The sequence below is a fragment of the Cyclopterus lumpus genome, chromosome 23 (genome assembly GCF_009769545.1).
Source record: "Cyclopterus lumpus isolate fCycLum1 chromosome 23, fCycLum1.pri, whole genome shotgun sequence".
NCBI lineage: Eukaryota > Metazoa > Chordata > Actinopteri > Perciformes > Cyclopteridae > Cyclopterus > Cyclopterus lumpus.
The window spans coordinates 13,307,547-13,328,573 of NC_046988.1; the positions used below are offsets into that span (position 1 = coordinate 13,307,547).

At 45.2% G+C, this 21,027-nt stretch overlaps 1 protein-coding gene across 1 annotated transcript in view; it reads right to left on the reverse strand.

The window, feature by feature from the left end:
- sema3aa (sema domain, immunoglobulin domain (Ig), short basic domain, secreted, (semaphorin) 3Aa) overlaps window positions 1-15,659 on the reverse strand; it is a 29,387-nt gene extending 13,728 nt beyond the window's left edge. The window contains exons 1-3 of the mRNA XM_034526127.1: window positions 15,554-15,659; window positions 2,499-2,659; window positions 1,035-1,097 (exon numbers count right to left, since the gene is read on the reverse strand). Coding sequence (XP_034382018.1) covers window positions 1,035-1,097; window positions 2,499-2,659; window positions 15,554-15,659 — 330 coding nt within the window. The remainder of the gene's footprint in view (window positions 1-1,034; window positions 1,098-2,498; window positions 2,660-15,553) is intronic.
- Window positions 15,660-21,027: the final 5,368 nt, after the last annotated feature.

The window sequence follows — 21,027 nt, forward strand, 5'->3', positions numbered from 1 at the left end:
ATAACACGAGGCAGTTCTATAAAACTGTGAATCCAGTATCTGGACCCCTTTTCGTTGGCTGAAACAAATGCAACGACCTGGGCCGTGTTACACACTAGTCCTGCCAAAGGAGAATGATACAGCCGCGAGGCATTTTGGATGGAGGGCAGCTGTTGCATTTGTTCTGCGGCTGTAAATTGTGGTTTTGGAGAAATGCATCACTTTGGGGTGCTCCGAATGCTTTGGTTAATGTCCTAATCAAGGTCTCTCCCCTCGCTGCACTCGTTTTCTCTCGAAGGGTAAACATTTTCACAGCACGCGAACACCTCATCATTGTGTTTCGGGTGATTTTGTGCGCTGCCAGAAATCTTCCCTTTTCCACGGTGCAAAGGGGAGCGAAGGTGTAGTGTTGCTTTGTGTTTTTGCGAGAAATCCCCACAAAAAAAAAAGCTGGGCGGGTGAGTTGGACTCAAGTAAAAAAGCTCTGTGATTTAAAAATGACTACGTAATTCTGGATAATCCTAAACGCTGCAGCCGCTGCACTCCGGACTCATCCAGCCATGAAATTAAGATCAGATACAACACGGAGAGGGCCTAACCAAACGGCAGCACAGAGATAACACACGCTAGCACCGCTGTGCACACAAACAAAGCTGGTGGGCATACGGTACGTGTTCGGGGAACTTGTGCACATGTGAGCTAACGCGCGCATGTGAGCTAACGCGCGCATGTGAGCTAACGCGCGGCCTCAAACAATACACTCCCACATTAAAACAACTCTGAGGTACTCTCGACGTTAAACTGTACGTCAGTGGGGGATGGCCGATAGAGAGGATAGTGTGCCAGAGGTAAGATACAGCATGGTGTACTGTACTATCACTTAATCTATCGCACAGGGGCGGCTTGATCCAGGCAACTTCTCCCGTGCTGTATTGCGGCATTCCAGAGAAATTTGAAGAATTACAATGGATGCAGGACAGACATATAATTGGTGTCACGATAGAAGCATACAAATTGTAAGGGGAGAGCTCAAACGATGATGAACGTGGACTTACCCCGAGGTCTTTCCCGGCCCACTTGCATTCATCCCGCTTCGAGGGGGTGGCAGGCCACGCAATCTGTTTGCGAAGGAGAGAAAGTCATACTATGACGGAGGTTCAGGAGTGCGGACATTTGCATGTGAAACTAGGGGGGAAAGGCGGTGAGTCGGTGCCAGAAATCAGCGGAAATCAAGATTTGTGTAATCCCAGGAGAATGAATTTGGATATGGTCGTGCTTTATTTTGACAAGTTACTCACGCCGTTATTTCCCCATTTATCACAGGTCACATCCTGAGAGTTGCTTTAAAACAGTATAGTGATAGACTGCATTAAAATGTAATTGAACATGAGAATAACTGAGATAAAAAATGTGCTGTATTTATGTGAAATTTGATCAATTACATATGGGAGGAAGACATAGAAATATTACCCTCTATATTGCATTTGCTGTGTCAATACAGGCATTTGTATATGGTCTAAATATGAATTCTGGTTCAAATTATGGCATGTGAAAAGTTAAACTCCGTTCTGCAGCTTAAATCCCGAGCATATGGTTGTACTTTTCACTTCAAATATGAAGCGAAAGCAGTCGTTTGCTACTTTTGGAAAAGACGCACCATGAACTAAATCATGGCGTTGTACCGTCCTTAAGGCGAGTCTATCCGGTGTCACATGAATTATACACACAAATGGGGCGCACAAAGGTACATGCGTGAGCAAATCATTATATATTCAAAAAAAACGGGGGCGATTGAGCTCGTTTTTTTTTTTTTTGCTGGTGGCCACGCAGATGTGGTAAAAAAAACAAAGGAAATGTATGCACATGCATGTACATGCATTATTATGTCCATGTAACACACACACACACACACACACGCAATTACAATTCCTAATTCTATTCCGAGACTTTATCTCGTCTCTGTATCAAGCTGAGATTCTCTCTCTTGTGACTCTGCATGGTAATTACACCTAAATGTGCTTAATCACTGCTTTTTGGGCCTTTATCTGATAATGATGCAAAGATCAGAAAAAAAATAGCTGGAAAAAAAAGGGAGAACAAAAAAAAAAAAAACACACCAGAGCCAAGGGCAAAAAAGAAAAACGGAGACACACTCTCTCTCTCTCTCTCTCTTTCTCTCTCTCTCTCTCTCTCTTTCTCTCTCTCTCTCGCTCTCTCTCTCTCTCTCTCTGCATTGACTATGCATTTTTCAGCACTTTCATTCCCCTGCCCAGCTCGCTGCAGCCTGCAGGCAAGTCAATGTCAGTCTTGTGTGTCTGAGAAAGCAGCCTGAATCTGATAAAAAAAAAGAAAAAAGAAAGCCTGTTAACCTAGTCCAGGTGGAGTAATGGAATTATGGACAGCCCTGTCTGGAGGAGGGGAGAAAGAGGTGGTGTAATGGACTCCAGAGGGAGCAGCAGGAAGAGAAAGAGTAGAACAGTGAAGGGATGCGGAGAGAAGAGAAGAGTCTTGAACGTTACCTGTTTGTGGTCTCTGTTGATGTTGACGAGGTCGAATGAGAAGATGTGGTCCTCGGCTCCGACCAGCAGTCTCCCTCGCTCCTCGTCCAATAGGAAAGCGTCGTAGCTCGAGCTGTTGGCCAAGCCGTTGAAAGTGACGAGGTTACTGGACTCTAACATCTCTGGAAGGGGAAACAGGAGAAGGAGTTAGTGTTGGTAAACAAAAGGTTAAAAGATAACAGTTTGAAAAATGAGGGAACAAATCCCACGTGTGTGCAGTCCACCCACAGCAGTGAGAGAAGTTAATAAACTAAAAGTCTGCACTATATGGTGTAAAGATGTGTGGCAAAAAAATGTTGTATAAAATGTATAAAATTCCAATTATTCATTATTAAAATATGTGACCCCCAGTGTCTCCTAAATTGAGCACTTAATTCCAATATTTGTTTTTGTCTTTGCCTCAAAGAAAGAAATGTGAGCGCGTCCACAATCAAGACGCCCCGCGTGAAAATCAGCGACTTTATCTTTAATTGCTTTTTACACACACACGTGCACACACACGTGCACACACACACGTACATACACACGGACGCACGTCAGTCAGGTATAGCGTGAGACACTTCAAGTGAGCACAGCGTGCCCCAATCAGGGATCCGGTTCAGCCTTTTCAGCCGTGTGATTGGTTGAATAATTCATACGGAGTCAAGGCCAGGGGAGACACCGTGTGTGTGTGTAGGTAAGTATGTGTGTGTGTGTGTGTGTGTGTGTGTGTGTGACATGTAGCTGTAAACGGGTCATTGTGTAAATCCACACTGACGAGTGTGTGACTGCACATGGCTGTTCCATCCAGGTGTGCAGAGTGTTTATTAAGTTTATACTAACAATATGCAGCCGTCTGGCCAGACCTCCGACGCTGGGTTCATATTTAACCACCGTGAGTTCCGTCTACTCTGTTATTACATTAACAAATAACCACACTCCCTTCCGGAGACCAAGTTGAACCCCCCCCCCCCCCCCCCCCCGATTGAATTTGGGGCCAGTGAACCTCAATGTGCCTCAGCGCATATATCAGTTCATTTGTATTCATTCATCATTTTTACAATGATTAGCATAACTAGATTTCAACAGTCACAGGCGGTTGCAGTGCAAACCAGTAAATCCATGGAGTGAATCCATGAAAGATCCAGAATATCTATCTTCATTCAGCGTGCATTCATAATAGCACGGAAGCAATTAGTTAATCATTTGATCAGCAGAAAATTAACACGCAAGCCATTTAGAGGATTTATTAATCACGTTTGTCAATTATCAAGTCAAAACACCAAACGTGATCTCGCTCTAGCTTTTAAAAAGCTTTTTTCTTTGTTTTACAGAACCGTAAATCAAGTATATGTATGTATTTCCTTTTATCTGAAAAATTGTAACATACCCTTTTTTTTACAATTTTACAACATTTCGTAGTCGTTTGTAGTACAAACCATCAATTAAATAATATTCAAAATGATAGAACCCTAATTAAATGATGTATTAACATCACCACCAATAATAATGTATATAAATACACTTCGGTAGTTACTTTTCTCTGTGGACAATTGTAATTAGGAGCAAGGCATGTCATTAAAAAGCAGCTCGCACTATTAATGTGCAATTTGTCAAATCGAGAGTAGCCCATTTTGTTTAGGTAACAGAACAATTTGGGGTTACAATGAAATTAATTTAAATACAATTAACCCCTTAACCATCTGCCTCTGGTTCCTGCGATGGATACAGGAACATGTGCTTTATATTTTCACCACCGGTACAGTCTTCTAAAAAATATCAGGCAAACTGCATCATCCATCTTCATCAGTGTCAACATACTGCATGGACACACACATGGCACACAATATAGCCCACATGTGCACACAAACACACACATATATGCATATATATATGTATATATATATATATATATGTATATATATATATATATATATATATGTGCATATATATATATACATATATATGTATATACATGTATATACATATATATATTTATATATATGTATATACATGTATATACATATATATATTTGTATATATGTATATATATATATGCACATATATATGTATATATATATATATATGTGCATATATATATACATATATAAGTATATATATATATATGTATATATATATATGTATATATATATATATATTTATATATATGTATATATGTATATATATATGCATATATATATGTATATATATGTGCATATATATACATATATATGTGCATATATATACATATATAAGTATATATATATAAGTATATATATATGTATATATATATATTTATATATATGTATATATATATATATATATGTATGTATATATATAAATATTTATATATATATACATATATATGTGCATATATATATATACACACACATATATATATATATAAATATATATATATATAAATATATATATGCACATATATATACACACATATATATATATATGTACTGTATGAATAACTATATATATAAACACACATGCACACCCAGTCCTGTGGATTGTGATCTCCCTGCTCTCCCCACAAGGCTCTGATTGACGGGCTGCTATAGGAGCCATCTGCGCCCACTCACAGTGTGTAAGATCTTGGACATCTGTGTCTACATAAAAGAAGGGATTAATGGAAGGGGAGATGGAGGAAGCGGTGTGTCGACCGTGTGTGTGTGTGTGTGTGTGTGTGTGTGTGTGTGTGTGTGTGTGTGTGTGTGTTCGAGTACCAGTGGGGTGGACGAGGACTCTTGAGAGGGAGTGGTCGTCACCTAATAAAGTCGGTTGCAGCTCATCTGCGTCAGTTGGGAGGCGAATGGAGTGGGTGGGCATGAATGGAGGTCTGTGGCTGTGTGTGTGAGAATGCGTAGTGCACCACAGATGGGTTGAGCGTGTGTGTGTGTGAGTGTGTGTGTAGGTATATTTATTTCCTACGCTGGCCACAACATCCAGGCATTGACTTTTAAACACACACACACAGAAAAGCCCCGACACAATCCTCAAATTACGACGCCGAGAGTTCACATTTTGAAGATGAGAAGCATCGTCGGAGCCATTTGGTTGACGCGCGCGGCAGCCAATCAGATAGCCTCTTATTCGTATATTCTCTAGTTTGCCAATCGTACACAAAAAAAATCGCAGGATCAGGGAAATGAGTTAGAGGAGGGAAGTAAAGGAAATGAGCTTTCCAGCAGACAGCACGCCAGAGGAGGTCCTCTTGTATTTCAGGCTATGATGGAAAGGAAAGAAAAAAGAAATGGAGAGAGCCAAGGTAGCCACCACTATTGGAATGTAATGAAACAAAAATAAAGAGAAAATAAAAAGAATGGCACACATAAGAGGTGCAAGGTAAAAGAGACAAATAACAATAGCTCATAAAGGAAAAAAGACTTTTCTCTCCTTCTCTTCGCTGCCATCTCGGCTGCAGCTGAACCCCAGCTACAAAACAGACCGTCACGAAAGGTTTCCCCCCCAGATGGGCCGAAGCAAGAATAACACACACATTTCAACACGTTGCGATCTCTGACAAACGCACACAGGGAGGCTTTATCTCAGCTGGGATCTGCTGTGGTTTGGAGAACTGGAGGAACTGGGCGTGAGCACCACACGGACCTCTAACCCAAACACAGACACGCTCGCTTGGAAATGGGAGCATGGGCAGATACAGGGCGCGCACCACGGCTCATACAAAATACAGTAACCATGCAGAAGACCGGCACAGAATAACATTACACACACACACACACACACGCACGCACACACGCACGCGAGTACACAACCTTGAAGTGACATGAATATATTAATATTGACCTAAATGTTTACGCCGCATCAATTCTTCCTGGACACACACACACGCACGCAGACGTACTTCCACGAAGTTGAAGTTGTAATCCAATCAGTATTTCTGCTTATGCAGCATGAACTTGTATGAACAGTGAAGCGCACTCAGCAGCTTCCACCTCTAACACACTCCCCGGACCCCCCCCCAACACACACAAACACACACACACACACACACACTTGACACACAGACACATTGAAACACACCTCGTCTCATGCATGCGTGCACTCACGTGTCCCCACCCCCCCACACACACACACACACACACACACACACCACACACAGTCTTGTGTGCTTATTCTAGCCCCTGGATACGCAGAGATGCCGAAACACACACATACTCCACTCACACACGCATACACACGGCGACACACACACACTCCGCTCAGTCCCCATTCCAACGCACACATGCTCCGTCTGCTCTTTTTCACTCACACATTCTGTCTTTTACACATCTCAAAGTATACAGCGCACATCCAGGCACAGATTTGACATGCAAAACACACACACACACACACACACACACCTGCATGCATCCAGAGATATAGTTAAGTATTAATATTACGGTTATATCCTAAACTACGGACACTTACTAGACTGAGGTTATATTATTTTTCTTATATAACGCTCCATGCACAAACACACGTATATTCAAGGACACCCCTTGAAACTGGCAAATACAAGCAAGTAATTTAAATACATTATCATGTGTCCCTTTGTTATACGCCATTATGGAAAATAACCTGGCTCTTGTCTTAAAAAGGGGTGTGTGTGTGTGTGTGTCTGTGTGGGGTGGGGGGTGGGGGGTACATTCAAAATTCAAGTGCAATTGTCTGTGGAGTACTCTCCACTCCCCCATTCTCCAAACAGGCAGGCGCTTCAGACGCCTACATGCCACGCAATAGCGGAATAATGAAAACGGCATGAAAAGAAAAGGCGACGGGGCATTAAATGATGTTTATCTGAAAACGTGCGCGCGCGCCGCTGTGCGAGTGTCGTGTTTGAGTGACATTAAACATAAAAAGCCCGACAGAGGGAAAACACTTGACTGAGATTCAACAGATGGGTAAATATTCCATTAAACTAATGCAACACATTGGACACCGTTCAAGTGTCTCTCTCTTGTGCACACGTATATACAGTGGAGGCTTTTTGGTTTTTTTTTTTTTGACAAGTGAAAGACATTTTACTTATTCATTTCCTGTTGGTTGACGCCGCTTTTCTTGGCAAAAGGACTATAATATAACTTTGACTTTGACACGACTGGTGTGTTTCTGTGGTTTGTCAGAGCGCGTAAATCTGGTTATTACTGCAAAGCTACTCCATTGACAGGCATGGAGGGGGGGGGGGGGGGGTAGTTTGAAAAGAAAATGGCAGCTCAAAAGGAACTGGAGCATAGAATTACACATGTTTATCTTTCAAATACAAGGCTACAGCTCCATAAAAGCAAAGACACACAGTACTGCGATATCTCACAGTGGGTTTTGGTTTGGCGTGGCAGTCTCTCTGTCCTTCGAATGCTTTTCTTTCCCCCCCCCCCCCCCCCCAATCCCCCACCCCACTCTCACGATGGCCACGGCTACTAAAACACAGGTGGCGGCCGCCCCGTGGAAATTTGCCGCGAGCTTTGCTTAACAAAGTGTTCAAATATTATCCTAAGCTCAAGGATATCCACACACGCCTTCAAAAGTTCACCTCCCTTTCTCTCTCTCTTTCTAAGCACAGAAGCAGGTGTCGGTTGGTTTCCATGGTGACCGTCTGTACAACACAACCCGGGTCGATGGATTTTCTCATTCGCGTGCAGCTGAGTGACATCTCTGACAGGAAATGCGCTCCCGTGCACGCAGCGCCGTGACCCCCGTGTGATTAAGGAGAGCGTGTTTTAATCCAACCGAGTGTGTGTGTGTGTGTGTGTGTGTGTGTCGATTGATTAAATACGTCAGGTTTGCTATTTAAGCCGTCATGATATTACTTTTTTTCCGGTTCCGCGACACGCCGTTTCAGTTGAGGAAGGAACATAATTTTATATTCTTACACACTGGGATTATAAACACACAAATGTGACACACAGCCATAATTCATGTAGTCATGTACTGTATCTTATGGGACATTTTAATACTATGTCCCGTGAAAGTGAGTGTGTAGAATATGTATCTGAGGGATTAACGAGGACAACGTGACCACATCCCAAACCACAAGAATCTATACGAGTAGCTAAAGTGTGTGTTCAATTTCACCATACAGCAGCGTTCATCTTTCTCATCCCCCAAACAACGCTAGGGAGGAAGTGTCCGAGAGGGCACGGTGTGTGTGTGTATACCAGACGAGTGGACGGGAGAGGAGAAGCAGAGGAGGCGACGCGACGAATGAAAGGATGGCGACTAAAGCAAACAAAAAAGGCAGAAACATGAGCCCATGAGGATGAAAAGAGAACGCACACACACACACACACACACACACACACGCGCGCGCGTAAAAACAAAAGCGGTTGAATGTGGAACCGTTTCATTAGTGTGTGTGTGTGCGTGTGTCTCCGGCTGGAACCACGGAGAGCGGTTTTCCACCAGCGATGTGACCACAGACGGCTAGAGGCCTGGCCAGGCGGTGCCGCAGAAACCCGCTCACACACCAGTACGGTTATCAACCGGGCTGCTCAGCCTCTTTGGTTCTTTTTACTTTACTAGGGGAAAACCCACAAAGGCGAATGTAGAGACGTCACTTTTGTATGCAAATACGGTCACACACACACACACACACACACACACGCACGCACGCGCATCACTCCTCTACAGAGCTGTGCAATCGTGAGGCAGTTTGATGGATGGACTTCGAGAGGAACCGGGCTGCGGTTAGCGTGGTCACGTCTGGAGCCACTGCCTGTTAGTGCAGCCTGTCAGCTGTGTACCGTGTGGCTGAATGTCAGCTCTGCACATTATTAGAAATTAATGAGGCAAAAGGCTACAGATCTGAATGTGGCAAACACGTCCATGTGACAGAGACACCCCAAGACAAAAATATACACCGGCACAGATGCACAGTGCAGCTCTGCACACTATTATTTAAGTAGTAACAAATAAAAGGACTCATAAATGAATGAGTGCGGCGTGGAAAACCACATTTGCACTTTCACAATGTGGTAATTATGATCTCATGTTGCTCCTGGACAGAAAGAGGAACAATAATAATGTGAAAAGGGAAAGAAGAATGGCACTAAAAATGTTTAAAAAAAAGGGCTCGTATTTTGCAGTTAAATTTCAATTGTGATATTAAAACAAATGAGTGGTAGAGTTGGATTAAAAACCGCTAACAGTGGCTATTATATTTAATATCACGGCACATCCTTAACAGCATCGATCTGACACGCTCTACTTTCACCCAACTCAGTTAAACATGTCCGCGCCTCCCGTCTCTTTGTCTGCGTCTGTCGCCCATCGGTCCTTCAGTCTGTCTGTCCGCGGAGATGTCCCCCTCATTTGTAACACGACTCTGCTGTCGGGATTGAATGGTGCACCCTTTCTCCATCTGACTGACAAGACTTAGCAGGTGGCGGGACCCATTCATACAATCTGCACCGCGATGTAACCCAAGCCCACATCCCAAACACAGATGCAAAAGGGCGCAGGGTATTTTTCCCCGTGTGCATGTCCATGCGGCGCTTGTGCACACACACACACACACACACACACACACAGACGGAAACAAAAATGTACACCGAACGCACACAATGCACGCTGGTTAATCTTTCAGCGAACACGCGGCGCACTGTGCCTCCTATTGTGGCCTGAGAGCACGCATCCCAGATTGTTTTTTTGGGGATAATCAGTCGGGTTTAAATAAAAATGTTCAAAGAAATTAGAACCCTAATTAGGGAACATTTTTGAATAACACTGGGGAAATGCATGAAATTCCAACACGCACACACACACACGCACACACACACACGGGACTCGGAAAGCAAACTACAGACATGCAATCGAAAGGGTCATAAAACTCACAAATCACACCCGCCTATATTCAACATGTGGTAACGATAACACGTGTTAATCGCTCCTCCCATCTGCAGCATCACTTTAAATTACATGCAACGAGATAAACAATCCATGACAACCGACATCATCGCGCTCTGCCTGTATTTATTTGAAGGAAACAAGTGACGGATTTCTCCGTGACTTGATGAATGGCTTTTTGTGTCGCGTCGTGTCATTGTACAAACTGTGGGGGCCAATGTGTCAACACGTACACGCACTTAATTGCACCATCTTTCAACTTGTGGACTTGCGGTCAGGTGTGTGAGTCAGTGTAGGGAAATGTTTCCGGATGCAACAGAGGAGGGTGGTGGGGGGGGGGGGGGGGGGGGGGCACGACTGGAAAAGCAAGCCGCTGCAAAACATTGGTTTACACAATTGGAATGTGGCTGTGTGGGAGCCAGGATGAGGGTGGTTCGGTGTGTGTGTGTGTGTGTGTGTGTGTGTGTGTGTGTGTGTGAGAGTTGAAAAGAAGGATAGCCAAAACGATATGTATCAACCGAGCTGCAATCAAAGAGACGGGGGAAGGAGACACACACACATACACACACACACACACACACACACAGAAACACACACACAGAGACACACAGCCTCGATGAAGATTGTACTTAGGGTCTGCGGTGTTGTGGTTCCTCGAGAAGGAGAAGGAGGAGGGGAGAGAAGAACGCTGAGAAAGGCGGAGAGAGAGCGAGAGAGAGCGAGAGAGAGAGAGAGAGAGAGAGAGAAAGGAAGCTGGAGGAAGACGCCAAAGTCTCCAAAGTTGGCGCTTTGGGAGAACACCTTATAATTATCTACATCCGCTCTCAACCCCAGCCCTGCAGAATGGACAGATGCAACAGAAGGGAAATGGAGAGCGAGAGAGAGAGAGAGAGAGAGACTCCACTCCAAGACAACATCCACTGATAAAGCAACACACACATGCAAACACCCACCGGCAGTCTGTATTTGTATAGGCAGGCACGCACGCCCACACACACACACACACACACACACACACACACACACTCGCCGGACACGCTCACGCAGACGGGCTTATTATGGGGCTGAGATCCAGACTGCGTTGAGTGCGGTGTCTATTTTGAAGGTTCGTAAGCCCGATTCCAGATCGCCCGTCTCCGTCTCAGTCCCGCTGCAGCTTTTCCTGCGAGAGTTCCACCCATGCAGCCATCGTGGGGCCCGCTGCGATGGCATTAAGAGGTCATACAGTAGGCTCCATAATTACCCACGGCGAGGGTAATTATCTGGTTGTTTGACGAGGCCTTTTAAAATGTTAACGTGCCGCCCCGCTGGCTCCTTTTTAAGGGATCACAATAGGGTCATTTTATTTTATTTTTTTTTGCAGTTTTCATGCGTTTCACTTCGTGCTGTGAAATGCATCGATTGACCTTTAGGGGTCAGTGTTCCTCCTGAGGGTTACTTAGAGTGTGGGAGGTACTGTAGATGGATTGTGTTCAGGAATGCGATTGTGTGCGGGCACGGATTGATCAATGGGAGTGTGTCATCGTCTCGTCCTTTTCAATCCATGTGCTCGCTTGTGTTTGTGGAAGCGTAGCAGTGGTGGTACGTGTGGTCGTGCAACATAAAAAACACTCGTATTTTTAGATGGTTTCTTGCATTTTGCTTGGCAACTCTGGGTTATTTTGATTCACTTTCAATAAATTGTGTTCCCATTCCCCCACCCCCCCCAACACCTCCTTAATATTACAACACAACTCTGGTTTCTATCAGTTGTTCCAACAAGTCGGCTTTCGTTGTAACTCGATACACTCTTTATTTTAACTGGGACTCCAGTGTCACCCTTAGTGTTCCTATAGTCAAGTTGGCAAGACCTATTCTAGTCTCAAGGAGAAGAGAAAATCATTAACTGGTGTGATCGTAGTTCCGTCCCCCGTGAAGCCAGATCCTTTTAGCTGAGAGATGTCTAACTGACCCCACTGGGAAATCATTTACTCTGCACTTGCTGCGCCAGCCGTCCCACGAGAGGTAATTGTATCTAGCGGCCTCCATTTCTCCGTCGTTCTCCCTCTCAAAACCTGCTCGCTCTGCAGCCGTTCGCCTGTCCTTTCCAGCAGACGACGATCGGTCCCCGGAGGCGCGTCATCAGCACTCATTTGAGAATGCTTTCACGCGAACCCCCCGGCTCGCATCCGACTGCCCAAATCCCAGGCTTCTTCTGGTGAGTGTCCTACTCCTTTCATTCTTCTGCTCACGTGATCGTCACCACTCAAAAGGCCCTGCGCAGTTTTTTGACTGTCCATCCCGGGAGGATTCCTCCTTGTCGTTTATGTGACTTAATTACTATGCCGGGCTCCGTGGAGGCAGAGGGGATGAGTGACACTTCATTTAACGACCAGCCTCCCATTCCTTCTGCGTCGTCTACTGTACGTCTGCCAGCTTTTCCTTCATTAAAAGTGGATCTCCTCCCCTTCGAACCGTCACACACACACACACACACACACACACACACACACACACACACACACGCCATGCCTCCAACCCCTCTCTTCCTCCCACCACACCCGCCACATCGTGGGCGTTAACCCGAGAATTGTCCCCTGACAGGCATCAAGAGAGGCGTCAAACACCTGTGGGCTGCAGACACAAGCGCACTCACTGGCTAGCAGGGACACAAAAGTCTTTTTTAGGGGGGGGTTTTCCATTGGCAGAAGACGTGAATAGTACCTGGTGGTACACCGCCTCGATTGAGGTTCCAAGCGTACTGGGCCGATACCGGAAGGTGGAGGTGAAACAGAAAGAAGTCTGCATTGTCGCGCTCATCCTGCACAAACCCCCGACATTGAAAATAAGCCCGCTGAGCGTTAATGGCGGCCCACAAAAACCATGACGTGGTCATTTGACAAAGTGCCGATATTGTCGCGTCAAAGATGATGTCGCAGCGTTTTTTTTTTTTACGTGGTGTCGGTACGACTTTCAGCTAAGAAGCTTGCGCATGTGTGCGTGGGCACACACACACACACACACACACACACACGCGCAAACCAGGTGTCTAATTATAAGGGCGCATGCCAGACCTGACACATTTTTTTGCCTTGGCTAAAACACACACAAAGTCACACACACGAGACACCATTTACAGTCTAAGGGAAATCACAGGAGAGGGTGTTGAGTCCTCACACCAAGACGTGGCAAGAACATTCGCACGCACACACACACACACACACACACACACACACACACATATAAACAACCAGGCTTTGGTGCACTTTTAGCAAAAGATATTGTACATCCACTGAAGTGCATCTATCATGACAGGCTACTCTTTGATGCTCGATGACATACTGTATCTCTTTTCCGGTGATGTTGTCGGCAACATGTTCACTTGTCAGACCGAACAGTGAGGAGGATCACAAAAAGGGGGCAGGAGGGAACCATATTCACATACTCTAAACAGATGGCACGTGCAAAGAAGGGATGACTTTTCTTTTTTCCCCCCCACCCCATCATGCCTAGAGGCTCCGTTCCGTGTGAACTGACACGATGGAGCCCAGGGGATGTATGACTCGTAGCAGGTAAGTTCAACTATGATTCATTTGAGGTTTTATTTGGGTTCAGGTGCGGCAAATGCATGTCATCGCGAAATGAAATGCCAGGCACACTTTTTGGTCAAATGCAAAGGTTGCATGCTTGCAAGTTGAAAAGGGTGATGAAGGAAAACAGCAAACACCAAAATTACAACGTGCACTCGATCTAAAGAGTAAAGCATGTCATATAGCAGGCCTCTAAACACAAGTTCCAGCAAAGCATCTCGGCTAAAGATAGACAATGAAGGAGAGCGACAAACATCACATTCGCCTCCTTCGTGACGTGACATTTTTCCTCGACGTAGATTGAAATGATCTGAGGAGCCCAAGCTTTTGGGGCGAGAGTCAAACGCACAGGTGGACGCTGCTAAACAACGGCAAATGGGCACGATCATACATTTACAGAGGGCTTTATTTTTTTTACGAGCGAAACGGGACTAAAATAAAGAAATCGAGAGACCGAGCTCCCAGCCATATACTTTCGGTCATGTTTAAGGACAAAGAACCACAATAGCCTCCCTGACTGACATTAAAAAGCACAAAAATATGCTAAAAATGTTGCCAGTTATTTCTAGCTGAGATGAAAAAGTCTGCTATTACAAAGAGCCTGATTTAGTGTAGGGTGTGAGAGAAAGGAGACGAGACAGAGAGAGAGAGAGAGAGAGAGAGAGAGAGAGAGAGAGAGAGAGAGAGAGAGGGAGGAGGAGGAGGAGGAGAGGAAGAGCCGGCGCTCCGCAGTCTCCCCTCAAAATAACACAGAAGGAGAGAGAATAACATGTTTGCTGTGTACGTCAAGAACTTACACGTGCGCAATATAAAAAAAAAAAAGAAAAGACGCACCAAACTCCCACTCGATTCTCTCCCAACACAGTCTGCTGCACATAGATCATTTCAAGCACACGCATTAAATCAACATGCATGTATAGTTTTCCATTTACACAAAACTCTACAACTGTTGGATCCATTTAGGACGCAGTAATGAGAAGTCGTGGCCCCTTAAAGAAAAGGCTCTGTGTCATGACCGAAAGCAAGAGTTTTTGGGACAGAAGCCATTAAAACCGAGGCTCCGGTGCCTGTTTGGAGCACTTAACAGGGGGCGCACAGTACGAGCATAAGCGGACAGCACAAGGGGAAAATTGGAACGGGGGCCAATATATACATTTAACTCCAGGCAAGAGCATTTCTTCAGCATGTGGAACCAATCTGACCATTTGTAAGCAGCACAGAGGGTTCTGAGAGACAGACAGGGGGAAGGAAGGAGTGAGTTAATGGGAGAGAGGAGGAATAAAGACGGGTAACCAGAGAGTTAGATGCTGTGTGCTGACCAAGAGGGAGAAAGAGTGAAAGAGCGAGAGACACAGAGGCAGAAATAGATTCACAGAAATAGAGGAGAGGAAAAAAAAAAGGCATATTCAACGTAAGAAAGAATGGATGAAAAGAAAAGCACGAAAGAGCACACACGGACAAGAAAAATAGACTAGACAAGCCACGTTAAAAGCACCAGCAACTACCGCGGTCCCATATATATATATATATATATATATATATATATATATATATATATATATATATATATATATATATATCCTGGAGACAGGGGAGATCGGAGAATGGGCTTACCCTTGTATGACAGCTTTAGCCTGGGTACGTTGTGCTTGGGCTCAACACCTCTTCCCAGCTGCACCGCCCCGCACAGCAGCATTACAATCCCAAACAGGTAATCCATGGTGCTGTGGAGTGCTGCCGGCTGGCCTCCAGACCAGGGGGCACTCACACCCCCGAACCAGTGCACAGAGATGAGTGTCTCCCCGTTTGTGGTCCGCCGAGCCTGGAGACTTCCTCCACGCGAGCTCTGACAGCGGAGGGCTCCAGGGAGGCAGAAACGCTCCTGGTTGTGCTCCCCAGCTTAGAGAGCAGACAGCGGGGGGGGACTTCTGTAGTGTGAAGTGGGTGGAGGGGTGCCACTCACATGGCTCCCCGTGTGGAGGTCCAGCCTATACAGTCCCTTGGCTTATCTGTTCTCCCCCCCCTCCCCAGGTGAAGGCTCAGCAGGGCTTCAGCTTGGCGTGAGATGAGAGGTAGAGCCTGGGTGAAGGTAAATCAGATCACTTATCCACAATAGTAAGGCTGTCCTTTTCTGGAGATCTTTTCTTTCTTTTTCTTATCTCTTTCTGTCTTTCTGGCTTCTTCTCTTTGAGCAGACACTCACAGCAACCCTCTAATCCTTGTGTGCGGCTCTAACAGACTGCGAGAGAGAGAGAGAGAGAGAGAGCGCTAAACCATCCACGGGAAGAGAGGGGAGGGGAGGGAGAGCAGCTGAGAGAGAGAGAGAGAGAGAGAGAAGGGGAGTGCTGGTGAGAGGGAGAGAGAGGGGGGCAGGATGGCTCGAGAGCAACGATGAAACCAGTGTAGTGGATAGGAAGCATAGTGGATGGTTAGGTTGTTATAGTGTTTTCTCTTCCCTACTTTTTGCTATATTTTTTTTTGTCAATCATCAGTTTGTTTATTTCCTTTCTGCTGTTATCTCACAAATTCCTTGAACCATAAACAAGGCATTCGCTGGTTTTATTGCCCGTCAGTTGTTTTGCAGGTCCCCTGTACGTTGTCAGGCAAAAGTCAATACATCTAATTTAATAAGGCGACGTGTCAACGTCACAAAGATCTGCAGGATCTCGTATCCCTGAAGTTACGGGAGCCATTCTTCTGTTTTTACACATTTTTTGCTTGTTGAAAATTATCTTTTTTTTGTTGATCTGGGACAACAATAATTCTCACCACAAAGCCCAAATACTAGCTGTCCTGCATCGTATGTGACAGTCTTCCTCAGTAAAGTCCCCCCCCCCATGTGGCCATTGTTCTTTAGATGTTAAACTTTTTACAAAACGAGCACTTTTTTTAAGGGCCACACATTCATGTTGAAATAAAATGTTGACACTGACTTTGTTTGGGAATCACAATGGACATCTTTTTCGAATTTTCTCGAATTTGGAGGAATGTATACATGTTGCAGCTTTTTCACCATCTGCCCACTTTATTGCCTGCAGCTGGGTCATTATGTGTGATTATTTCAAGATTTCTTCAGGAAAAACACAGACAACATACAGTCTTTACAGTTGGATTGCTGAACGTGAGAAAGGCCAAATGAACGATCTTCCGCATCATCTCTTGAGCACTGAGGATCATAGTTATGACCGGTGCGTTTGGGATTTTAGTAAGAATCGGAACTTGTTGACACGGATGAAGGAAAACAGTCACAGTCCTGCGAAAAGTTAAGAGAAATAAATCACTGCCAGGCGAGACAGAACAAGAGTTTTTTAATTTCTCTAATAGCCATAAAGTCCTGCTTCGACAAAGTCGATTATACGGAAGATTGCTTAGAAAGGCCTGTCGCTGTTCTTTTGAGTTCAGAATTGACATATTTTATGAGTTTTATGAGGACGTGTTGCACATAAATTACAAGTCCTGATTTTCCCACAGAGAGTAAAAAAGCCATTGAGTGTGTTTTTTTTTTACTTTGACCAGATGAAATCCGCCGGTTGAGGAGAACACATGCTGGTAGTTAACCTGTGTAGTCTGAGACGGATCCTGTATCTGGTTAAGTCATTTTACATCAACAGGGCAACCCCCCCACCACCCCCCCTTCTCCTTCTTAACCCCCGCTAGCCCGCGCAGGTGTTTGTGTGTGAGTGGGCACCTCCTGCTTCCTCTCAGAGGGGGGACATAGCAGGGGTTAGGTGATAAAAGCTTTGATAAACACAAGCACTGATGTGTCAACTCGCACACCTCAAGACAGCAAAAGAAAACAACCCGAGAATCGAGCTGATGTAGCGCGCCTGGTGAGTGTGTGAGGGTGCCCTCATCATTCCAGCGCTCCCACCGGTGCTTTGTGTTTTGAAACTATTGTCGCTGCATTGTAAGACATATCCGTGTCTGTGTGTGTGTCTGTGTGTGTGTGTGTGTGTGTGTGTGGCCCCACAATTGGGTAAAATAAGTTCAGGCCCCACAAAGGAGGAAGACAAGTATGTGTGTGTGTGTGTGTGTGTGTGTGTGTGTGTGTGTGTGTGTGTGTGTGTGTGTGTGTGTGTGTTGTATATAATAGCAACAGACTTTGTATTATTTTTAGACGGGGATGTTGGTGTCCGAAATATTTCTGGAAAAGTTTCATGTCCTCAAAAGCCGACACCAGTTCATTAGAACTTGGATCTTAATTTTGGCCATCAATCCTATTGATAATAACTTCGAAAAGTCTTAGCCAAAGTCATTTAGAAGAGAACGGTAGGATGAACATCCAAACGGTCCGTATAAAATATTCATCACAGTTTATAGACCATTTACCCTGTTTCAACTTAGACCTAATGTACTAACCGTAGTTATGGGAACGCAGTTTTGCTATGAAGTGACAAATTATACTGGCATTTCAGGAGCATTTTGTTTGGGCTGACTTCCAAATAAAGTGGTTTTTTTACAGTCTACGATCCATCTGCTCGTTTTACTGCCATGTCACCATATTTCCCAGATCTCAGCAATTGAGACTCAATGCGTACATTTTTGTCAACATTTATAGAAATACATGGCTAAATCTATTAAACAAGCCCAAAGGTGTAATATGAGTCATGTTGACCCTTTATTTGTTTAAGTGGGTTTTGAATGAATCTCGATGAGTGCCAACATGCATGCGTGTCTTCCATTGTGCATTCACTTCCACAACCATGGAGCCCGCGTCCTCTTCTCTCATCGCCCCTTTAGTCCAAATAGCCTTTTTAGCTGTTTACCCAAAACAAAAAGATGTGTTGACAGACACATGAAAAGTATTCTCCTCTGGCACTAAGCCTCTCTCCAATCGACCTCTGCCGCTCCCTCAGCCCTGATCAGCCACCTCCCTCCCATTTATCTGCATTAGCCAAACTAATGGCAGCCTGGCTACCTGCGTAAGATCTTCACCGGCGGAGTGAGATGTGCTGGAACGCGCCTTTACGGCCTGCCCTTTAGGGAGTGCAGCAACAGTCCGACCTATCCTTTGCCTGATCTATTTACGACACCCCCCTCGGCACCCCGGCAGATGGAGTGGCCCTGAGTAATGACGACTTAATAAATGGTGACACGCCGTTGGCGCTGGAATGAGACGCCCATTGACGAGGAGCTTCCAGAGGCTTTCACCGCCTGCCGGTAAAAATAGAAGGGGACACGAGACACCCTGCTTATGAGGACACAGCGGATAGGGGATAGGCGTCAAACAGGTCGGTGTGTGTAGCCAGTGTCAATGTGCTGTTACTGATATGATGGTGTATCTTCATCTCGGGCTATTGGAAGGACTGTTAATGTCCTGTGTGTGTGTGTGCGTGTGTGTGTGTTTATTGGAGAAAATGATTACGGTAACAGGACCCCAGATGTCTGTTTTATAGAGAACATCGGAACCGTCCACGCCCTGGATAACACACCGCCCTTCAACCTTTCCCCTTCTCTACTGTAGCACACGCCTAAAAGTCGGGACCCGCTCACATCCTAACTGACTCAATGTCCCGGAGGCCATTGCCACCGCCAGAACAGGATAACTAAACGCCGTTTCGATTAAATGACACACAAAGTTCAAGGTAGAAACAGACCATCACTTCCTTTATACCCCTTCCTATTCACTTCCTGTTCAACACAACCTCCTACTCGATGTTACGGGAGGTCAAACAGGAAAACCCTTAGTCAGCAGATGACACGTCCAGGAAGAACGGATGAGGAAACGGTGGGAGACAGTCAGGAAAGACGGGCGGAGGGACAGAGGAAGAACAGTAGCAAGGAGAGGGTGTTATGACAGAGCAGCATTTCAATGTGTGAGGTTGTAGACTGCTGACCCAAAGGCCTTAAAAGCTGCTTATTGAGCAGGCGAACGCAAAGACAGCTTCAGCACATGGATGAGTTATATTATTGCAACAAGGACGAGGCACATTAGTTACAGAGATAACTGTGCAACTCTGGACTTTTCCATCACCCATTCGGCTGTAAACATTTTTTTTTAAAAAGGAAGATCACCTAATATATCACCAGTTGCGCATGTAGTATGGCACAATTAAACATTTACCTGAATGCGAAGGCATTGGAGCAGGACAAAAAAGGAAAAAAAACACAAGTGTAGGCAATCATTGTTGTAACTCTGTAAATCTGTCCGTAAATCTATACAGTGAACTATACATCACAGCATATGGAGCCTGAGAGTGCGTCTCTGTAAGCATGTTAAAGTGTCAACTCGAGGTATCTAATATTTCAAAAATTCCGACAAAGAGATCTTTTTAACAGAAAAGACATCTGGAGTGCGATAGGAAGTCGGCGTGGCGGTTACACGACTACAGACACACACTTTGACCTCTTTTATACTAAATACATGAAATCATCCCCCTATTCCATCACCTGACACCTGTTTTCTGCTCTCGCGTATGCTCTTTTTTTGCCCAACTCTTACATCTTCAAACAAAGTGGTGGTTTCATTAAAAATCCATTCTCGAGCTCATTAACAATGCTTCCTCTGCACCAGAAGAGCCTTCAAACTCCGGGCGTAAAGGAAATGGGAGGTTTCCCTCCATTTCATCGCTTCTCAAAAGGTCAGAGGTCTGCCCCGAGGTTTACAATGGGGTCACGCAACCCCGCGGCTTGAGTAATCTCTTTCTAGCGGGGTCTTCGCATACGTACGCGCACATTTCTTAGCGTGCACATCCAGTGTTTCCGCATCCACTCAAAGACAAGTACGCGAACGAAAGGGATAAATAAACAAGAGTGAAACCCACGTTGCACCGTGGGAGAAGAAAGCACGACCAAGCCGGAACATCTGTTGCAATGAGGGAGGGGATGAAGGGGAAGTTGTCGAGAGCGTATTTATTCATAGCCGATACATTTCCATACATCTTCTGGTGACGGAAGTCTCCTGTGGAGCCGTGCCTCACACAGATGTGTCCGCTCCACTCAAGTGATGACGGTGGTGCGAGGCAGATCAAGAACCGTTTACAGGAAGCGGGGGAAACTCGACTGAAACCTAACACTGATTCATAAAATCTGATCTTTTCCTTCTGACGTTTGTGCGGGGAGGGGGGGGGGGGGTTGTTTTGTCCGTT